Genomic DNA, 8,839 nt, shown 5'->3' with positions numbered 1-8,839 from the left:
ACTGGCTACTGGCTTGTATGGCAGCACTATGGAAACCATGTGGCCCATTCAGTAGAAAGGACATCATAACCTCTCTGCCCTTTTTAAAACTAATCACTGTCCCAGTTTAGAACAAAGCACAAGATGGAGAATCCATTGTTTGTTTATCGCACTAATTCATGTTGTAAGGTTAGAGCTAAAGGGATCGAAGTGCATTGAGGTAAGAAATGCAAACATAAATTATGCACAGTTAAGGTGGACAAAGAATATATGTACAGGACCAGGCAGCAGCAGCTGAATAAACATTGTAGCGTATAAATATATATATAGCAGATGAATATAAATACAGATTATGTGGTGAATACTGATAATGTAGAAGAGTAAGTTCCTGGTACCCTGTTGAGAATTGTGTGTCTATTTTTGTCACTGCACTGAGCTCAACTACACTGAAGTTAGAATCCAAGTTTGTATACTCATACATGGCAAATACAGCTGAGTCATGTTTCTAGTTTCAAGTTAAATTTGTCATCTGCAGGCTAACACAGGGTCAACAGCACAATGAAAGCTGTTGGACAGGAAGAGACAGGTCAGCTCAGCAGTGCAATAGTTACATTAAAATAAAAGCAAGGTAGAAAGAGCTGACTATAAAAAAGTCAATACAATACAGTACAAAACTAAAACTATATATATTCAAAGGCGCAGTTTGACATTCGTTACAAATTAAGTAACAGCTTTACCTGTATGTAGTGTGTGTGAATAGTTATTGCACCGTGTGTTTATCAGTTGTTTCACATTTTCCTAATAAAACTGATCCTGATTAGCTGTGTTACAAACACTATTGCTGTTGTATAACCTCACCTGATGGTCTCATAACATGATGAGAATGGAAACATATATCAAAAATTACTTGAAGCAGCAGTTCACTGATTACGTAATACGTGTCTATGGCCACAAGAGGGTGCACAATTCAACATAAACCCAAACTATGGCCTCGTATCCTCACATTTGACTGTTGACTTTCTGTTGCACGTGCAGATGCGTTCTTTCTTTTTTCGAATTTCCCTCACAAATATCCTGCAAGCACAACCGGGTGTTTTATTTTTTAGAAATTGTGTAGGTCCTCTTCATAACATTTAGTTTAAGTAAAAAGAACATGTCGCTGAACTGGTTATGCATTGCGAGTTTGTCGTGTGTTTTATCCTCCGGGGCAGTAGGTGGCAGTAACCTAGCACCCAGCTGACTATAGTACTGGAAGAAAGCTAAACAAAATGTCGAGTCCCCCTTTGCTGCGATGAGTAGTGTAAACAGTCATTACAGCATCACGTACAGAGAAGGAAGAGGATGAGCTCTTCTCTGCCGCCACAACAAAACTGCGATATTTTTTTTTATAGGGTGGTGGTGTTGTTGACAAGCTAACGAAGCAGCCCGGGGGGAGTTTGTATCTGGAGCAGATCGAGCAGCTCCACGTGTGAAATCTTTTTATTCTCTTCGCATCTCAATAGTTTTTATTTCAGTCCTCAGCTGAGTTCAGACAGTTCAATGAAATCTTGACCTCGCTGGTGTGGAACCATAGACCAGTTTGTGGAACCTACGTGTAGAACATGTCGGACAGTTGTGAGCAGATCAAATGACAGAGGAAACCTTTCCTGAGCCCTCACCGCTCATGGCACCGTCGGTTTGCCTGATTAGCTCATCTGAGCCTCTTCATTTACCAAATCACCAAATCATGAGTTTTAAATAGTATGATGCTTTCCAGAAATATATATATTAAAAAAAAAAGTTTCACACAAGGTATTTAAGTGCACTTCAGGTTTAATATTTGAAACATTTACACGTAAGGCATTATCCAGTCGTATCCACAGTAAAGTCATGTGAAATTCTGTTCAAACCCAGTCCAGTAAAATTGTCTGCGTTTTTCCTTATTACATTGTTAATAGAAAGATATGTACATGTTGAAATGGCTTTATTTATGTAACTGTCAAGGGCAGAGAAGCAAATGGTAACAAATCATTCCCATTTGCTGCCTCTTATAAAAAGGTATCTGCTACTCAGAGGTAGAGTTGTAAGATGTTAGAGGAACTTTCCATCACTATTGTCAAAAACATACATGGATGCATGTTTCAAATATCAATTGCAAAACAATTCATGACTTGCACTATGACCTCTGCAGGTTTCCCCAGCCTCTCCTCAAAGCTCCTGTCAGCCGGCAGTAAATTAAAGCATTTAGCTTTTTTATTTTTAAAACTATTCACAACAAAACCATTATATCACAAATTGTGTCTTTCCAACTTAAAACTGTCAGTGTCAATGAAACAGTTTTTCAAATCCTCAATGTCTTTGTTCTCGTGCTTCACTTCGTGTCAAAGGCGCAAAGGGATCACAGCAAATACGCATCTGCAGTGACCGACACAGTAAGAGTAAATGTAGAAAACAGCTGTAAGGCCCCAGTTTGTGCTGATATTTAAAGTGTGTTGTGGCTATCACTGCACATCATGGCTTCTATGTCACAGTGATCTCCTCCAGCAGATCAGCAGGGAAGTAGCCCAGCTTGCGTCCGGTGCTGACCTTCAGGTAGCCGCCCTTCTCATCTCCCTTCTTCACCACAATCTGAAACACAGAGGTGCAGCAGTGTCGTCAGGAAGAACTTCCACCTGCTCTCAAAGGATCCTAAACATGTTTTCATGCACCATGTTTAGAAGCTGATGAAGAAGGTACACCAATGTTAGCAGGTAAAGCATTGATAAGACTAGAATGGCACTCAGTTGAACACATATCTCTGCCAAGACCCAACAGTCCCCTTAAATTCAATCATTCTGCACCAGATTTCTCTATTACTCATAGACATCAGTACGCTTAATGTACCTGGCTTGTTTCATCTAGAATAATGAATTATTCCCTGGGGATTGTAACATTTCAGTTGAAAATGTTTAAGAAACACAAACAAATCCTGGAACCACTGCTTTGTGCAAATCCACTCCAAAATTTGAAGGATACTTCCCTGACCTATACCGTGTCCCTCCATCAAGTTTGTGGAAATCCATTTGGTTGGTTTTTGTGTTATCTTGCTTGCAATCATACAAACTAAGAATTTAGGTAATTAACAATAGGCCTATACAAGGGCGGGAGGTTGATATAATGATTTTACATATCTGTGTTTTTTTAAACCTTATCAGCTGTTTGGTGTGATCGCTGAAGAAAATAATTTAATATCGGGAGATATATGTTTCATTTGTTCCTATAAAGCAATAAATGCACCGACAGATGAGAATCAAGTTCCAGTGTATGATCAGAACATTTTTACATTTTGCTCAGTAAATGCCAACACTTGCACACTTTAGTGCAGCAGTTACCTGATCTTTCTTCAGTGTGATCTGTCCCATCTCTCTGTTCCCCACAAAGGAGCGAGTCACCTTGAAGACTCTCTCCGACGCGCGCACCTTTATGAGGTAGTTGGTGGGGAAGTAGCCCGTCTTATCTCCCATCTTTCCCTGAAAGCACGGCGGGGAGACTTTGAGTTCATTCTCAGTACAAACTTTAAAAAACAAAAGAAAGACAGAACTGAAGCAGATTAAAGCTTAATATAATCAGGAAGTTTCACTCACTCTCCACCACTCTTCATTTGAGTCATCCAGGACGGTGATCCGATCACCGGGGCTAAAACACAACCAGAATTTAAACTCAACATTTAAAAATTCTTCCTCGCTGACAATGATTTGATTAAGCAAATAAAAGAATATATGCTTGTGAGTCAGTAGTTAGTAGTTAAGGCATTGCTTGTCTTTCAAACTTACTGGATGTCCAGGTCGTCTTTCTCAATGGCCTTAAAGCGGTAGAGAGCCAGGTAGTAGTGGGATTGGGAGAATGTGCCTTTACTCTGTTGATGACACAGAACAGAGGCTGCTGTAGATTACAACTGGTTTTCATTTATAACAAAACTAGAATGATCACTCTGTTGTTATATGCCTCCATCAACCAATGCAGTGTCAGTCTAAATACATTGTTTCTCCATGCAGACGCATATGAGGTCATCATGACATGTGACCCCTGACATCTAATCAGTTCAACTTTGAGTCCAAATGATATCTGATCAAAACCTGAAGAAAATCCCTAGTGGTAAACAAGAGGCTAATAATGGGTTTTGTGAGGCCACCATGACCTTTGACATTTTTTCCCTCAAGTCTTATCAGTTTATCTGTGAGTCTGAGTAAACACTTGTGCCAAATCTCAAGAAATTCCATCAAGGAATTCTGGAGTCATCATGTTCACAAGAACTGGTCGGACGGACGGACGACCTGACAATGCTCCAAGCCACTGACTGTTGCGGAAGCATAAGAAGGTGCATGTAGAAATGTTGCAGCTGGTTTGGTTCTCACCTTTTCATCTGCTTTGTGTTCTCCTTTGTCTTTCTTATCATCAGGCTTACCTGTGTGCACATCAGAGTCAACAACATAGGCCTCACTGTTTTACAATACAGCCATTTAGAACCTGAGAACGACTCATTTCATATTATTGTTATTGTTTTGTATTTTGTATTATATAACATCCTTGTGGCATTTATAACTTTTTAACAGTTATTCTGCATTTTTACAGCACAGCTTCTGGATGTTTATTTTCTTACTTTATTCCATGTAAAATATGGGTTATCCACAAATGATGTTAATTTTGAATAGTTGTTACAACAAATATATAACACAGAATACATGTAACCATCTAACTCTATTGTTTATTTGTACCTTCTCCCTCATCGTTCTCTTTGGGCTGTTGGTTCTCTTCTTCCTCTTCCTCCATCATCACCATCAACTAGTTGACAAAACAATGATAAAATCTGAAATGTACATGAATATTATATTCCATGTATTTATCAACACAGAAAATTCAAACCTTTTCAAAATGCTGTATTTCCTTGGATCCCTTGTGAATGTGAATTCATGAAAAGTGTTTATGATCTGATTGATGCTATATTGAGTACTCACGTTTTTCTTGTCGTTTTCATTCTTTTTGCGCTCCTTATTTGCCATGATGACCCCGACCCGCAGGGTGTCGAAGACGGGGTCGCTCCTCGAGTCTGGTTAAATACCGAGTAAATAGGGAATCATTCAATCTGATATTTTTCATGAATAAACTATCGTCCTTCAGAAATAATTGAATTGCACTATATGATATATGAAGGCCATGGCCTGGATTTTTTGTCCTGAGTCCAAGAAATGTCTGAGCAGATATTTAAACACTTTGGGGTTGTTGTTGCAATTCTATAAAAACTGAATCAAGCTCCAAGAAATTTTCAAAAATTCAGTGTGTTATTAGATACTTATTTTTTCCATACGCGTGCTAGTGTTTGAAATATAACATTTTAAACCAAGATTATTTAAGCCTTCAATTTATCTGGAAACTTAAAAGTTATAAAATCTGGAGATAAATTGGACATTAGTATTTTATTGATCAAATTAATTGTTCAGTTGTCTTCGATAAAAATTAAAATAATCGACTTGAAGGTTTGTTTATTGTAGAATTTAAACTTTCTCCATATCTCTCAAAATATTGTTATAAAAAAACGAGGCTATACAAAGATTTTATTGATGTTTCTACAGCGCTGAATATAAGGACAAACCCATATTTACTTGGATCTTGGTCGCTGCTGTACAGGGGGGAGCTGTAGGCCCTTCTGAAGCCAGGGGGCTACGGGAACAAGAAGAAAACATTGGGTTTGAATGTGTCCAATCAGTTGTAGTCACAGGTATCTGTCTCACCGCAGGCAAAGCAGTGGGAATATATGTGCGTTTTTAGCAGCCCACTCTGCTGTACTGTAGATATTCTTGTTTTCTAAAAAAAGGAACATGACTCACAATTTTTCCAAAGCATCTCTGGAACTCGACATAGGACTGACATGAATGGTGGATGTTGGTCTTGCAGTTTTTACACCTCAGAGCAAACTTGTTGTTCACTGAAAGATAAACAAAGGAACATGTGAGGGGCTGCTCAGAAATCCAGATTCAAGCAGTAAACACAAAACATTTACATAGAAAAATGTAATTTTTTAATGTTTGCACATGTAATATCTCGACGTGAGGTCCAGTACGTACAGACGATCATTCGAGCACAGACGTCACAGAACTTGGGTTTCTTGCAGTAGTGGTCCTTGAACTTGTGAGGTTTGTCGTTGACTCTGACAACTGGTGGAGGAGGTTCTGGTTCCTTCTCCTCCACCTCCACCTCCTCGTCATATATGAAATAGACCTGGAGATAAAGGCCGTATGTCAGACAGTCATTAAAGACACAAAAAGGCACTCAGTGGAGCACTAAGGCCTAATAATCCCTTCATGAAACCACATTCCAATTCCCTAGGATCAGATTTTGATTTGAACCAAATTTTACAAAAAAGTTTCAGTAAATTAAATCCTGGATCCACACCTTCATTCCCTCTGTATTGTTAAAAGCAAAAATTTGTGTAGAATATTTATGGTCTGCAGTTTTGCCCTCAAATAATATGCAGACAAATTCCTACAGAGTGAGGACTGCTACTGGATGGTGCTTTTATTTGATGCAACCATAACTGCAGAATTTGATGTGTCCCAACATCCCTGTTTGACACATTGAGCATTCTGTTGTTCATCACATTTAAAATGCAGGTCTCGTCCTCTCTGCAGATCAGCCTGCAGCTTCGCGTTATCCCACGAGGAATAAAAGACTCTTAAGTCAGAGCTCATATTTTTCCAATTGACGCTGCACTGCGTTCCTGTCCCAGCTGGTGGCTATTTTAAACCGCTCGGGAATGGCACCGCTAACATTGGGGGGTGGCTGGGATTTGACATGGTCTTGTCACTCACAGTGTCTCCGTCCTCCTTCAGTAGATTGTCAGGAGCTGGAGGGTTGTCATGGATATCCAGGGAGTTTTTGTCATCCTCCCTGACACACAGACACACACACACACACACACCCACGCACACACAAAGAAAGTAAAACAGAGCGAAGAGGAAGATCAAATCATGCAGATACTAAAGTTTGTTTTAACTTGGGCTTAAATAGGGGATGGGAACATGAAAAGTGATTGTGTTGAGGTTTTCTGGTTTGTTACAACAACATCATGCAGTGACCTGATGCAGCTGACACGATTTGTGTTGGCATCAAATTGCCGTTCCACCTTAAAATAGTTGTTGATCATTTATTTTGGGAGACTCCCGTGGTTCATTTTCTCAAATTAACATCTAGGTGCTTTTATATTATTGTATGTCAAAATTGACAGACATGGATAATTGATTAAGATGTAGGCGCTATTGGATGTTTTTGTACTTTTCTGTCTGGGCTGTTGCAACATTTAGCTCAATAAGAAATTCAACAGAGTCGTGTGGGGGGGGGGGGGGGGGGGGTGCAGGCAGGCAAAGTCGGGGAAGCAATGTATTTGTATCTTGGAGGTATACTCACTGGTCCATGGTGTTAGGTGGACAATGTCAGCACTCCCTCCCCTATGAAGATATTTAGATCTCATTCATTTGTTCAGCACATTTATTAATTTTATCATAACATTTGATACATTTGAATTAATGTATTATTATATTTCTGTGAATTGTGTTGTTTCCCATATCAACTGCAATTGACCTGGACAAAAGCCACAAGCCTACACACGTGTAATCAACACAACTGAATGAAACTGAATGTTGTGTATAGGTGGAGCCTTTACGTGACTTTCGGTCGCATACACTTTTGTCACCATTTATCCTCTATAAAGGATCCCTTTTTTAAAATGTTACACAGCAGAATATTATATGATTTTTATGATGTAATCAAGTTTAGCACAATGTTGTTTAAGGCACACAGTGACACAAAGACATGAAAAGCCAGATAACAGTATGTCTTCTTGTGTCTATATATGAGTACATAACAAAAAGGCTACATGTTGCCTTGCACCTAATGCTAATACACACACACAAACACAAACACACACACACATTGTTTAAATGCACTTGACAACTTGACCTCGACTATATAGGGGTGTGTGTAATTTAATCTAATCACAGCTAAATTAGCTGCCTCTGCCAATAAATGTAAACAAGAGCCAAAAAGTCTTTGTTAATTAAGAAAAATCTTTTTTTTCCAAAACCACGCATCACACAGAGGAACACTACAAACCAGTTGAATAAGTCCTTCACCTGCTGACAATGACTGTAGCCCAGTAGATCCGAGTCGGTCAAACCAGCTGCGTAGGGCTCTTTGGATTGTGTGCACAAACTTGCACAGGCTGGACCCCTGGCCTTGTTCTCTCTGTCGTGTCTTCAGGTGATTCCCAAAGTAGGATTCCCAGCTCAAGATCTGAGTATTTGTGTAGTTATCTATAATTTTGTATGTGAGTGTCTGTGTGTGTCTTTGTGATAGGCTGAGCACTCATGTGTCAGGCTGACTGCTTGCGACAGCTGGGGGCCTCGGACTGAGCGCCGATGACGAGGGGAAATCAGATACTTTCTCCCCCCTGTCTTCATTACACACACAAATACTCCCCTCTTTCCCCTTGTCCCACTTGTTTAGGGGGAACAGAAACACACACAGACACACAGACACACTAAGGCATTTACTTTGATCACTGCCCTTGCCCTTTAATCCCAGTAAATTGGATGCACAAACTTTTATCTGAAAAAGTGCCATATTCAATTTGTAATATTGTGGTTACGTTGCACTGTCAGCAAAAAAGGACTAATAATGACAATGTTGTTATTTACCTGATTTTACACTTTAAGAAAATATCTTAAAATTTGAAAAGGTTAATCAAATGTGAGGGGGGATTTTTCTTTTCTTTCAGAGGTTAGTGCTGTGTAGGAGGGGGTTTTACTCATGACCCCTGTGTTTTTGCCCTGGCAGCTGCCCTTGTTTG

General features: G+C 39.5%; 1 protein-coding gene across 1 annotated transcript; it reads right to left on the bottom strand.

Annotated features, from left to right (window-relative positions):
* Positions 1–1,789: 1,789 nt before the first annotated feature.
* On the bottom strand, positions 1,790–8,334 carry stac3 (SH3 and cysteine rich domain 3). Its single transcript, XM_053425291.1, has 13 exons — positions 8,124–8,334; positions 7,399–7,439; positions 6,804–6,882; positions 6,060–6,213; positions 5,823–5,920; positions 5,598–5,655; positions 4,953–5,044; positions 4,713–4,779; positions 4,353–4,402; positions 3,771–3,853; positions 3,582–3,633; positions 3,330–3,467; positions 1,790–2,586 (listed from the first exon to the last, which is right to left on the bottom strand). The coding sequence occupies exons 2-13, from the start codon at positions 7,404–7,406 to the stop codon at positions 2,479–2,481; spliced, it is 987 nt and encodes a 328-aa protein (XP_053281266.1). The 5' UTR covers positions 7,407–7,439; positions 8,124–8,334; the 3' UTR covers positions 1,790–2,478.
* Positions 8,335–8,839: the final 505 nt, after the last annotated feature.

The sequence above is a fragment of the Pleuronectes platessa genome, chromosome 6 (assembly GCF_947347685.1).
Source record: "Pleuronectes platessa chromosome 6, fPlePla1.1, whole genome shotgun sequence".
NCBI classification, from domain to species: Eukaryota; Metazoa; Chordata; class Actinopteri; order Pleuronectiformes; family Pleuronectidae; genus Pleuronectes; species Pleuronectes platessa.
Note: the sequence above shows the minus strand (reverse complement) of the source record. Positions and strands in the feature narration are given on the sequence as shown.

Bases quoted from the DNA above. Each gene is read 5' to 3' on its own strand.
- stac3 (XM_053425291.1), bottom strand. The intron at 5,921-6,059 runs GTACGTACTGGA...TTTATCTTTCAG, and splicing joins CTGTGCTCGAATGATCGTCT to TGAACAACAAGTTTGCTCTG. The intron at 3,634-3,770 runs GTAAGTTTGAAA...GTTGTGTTTTAG, and splicing joins AAAGACGACCTGGACATCCA to CCCCGGTGATCGGATCACCG.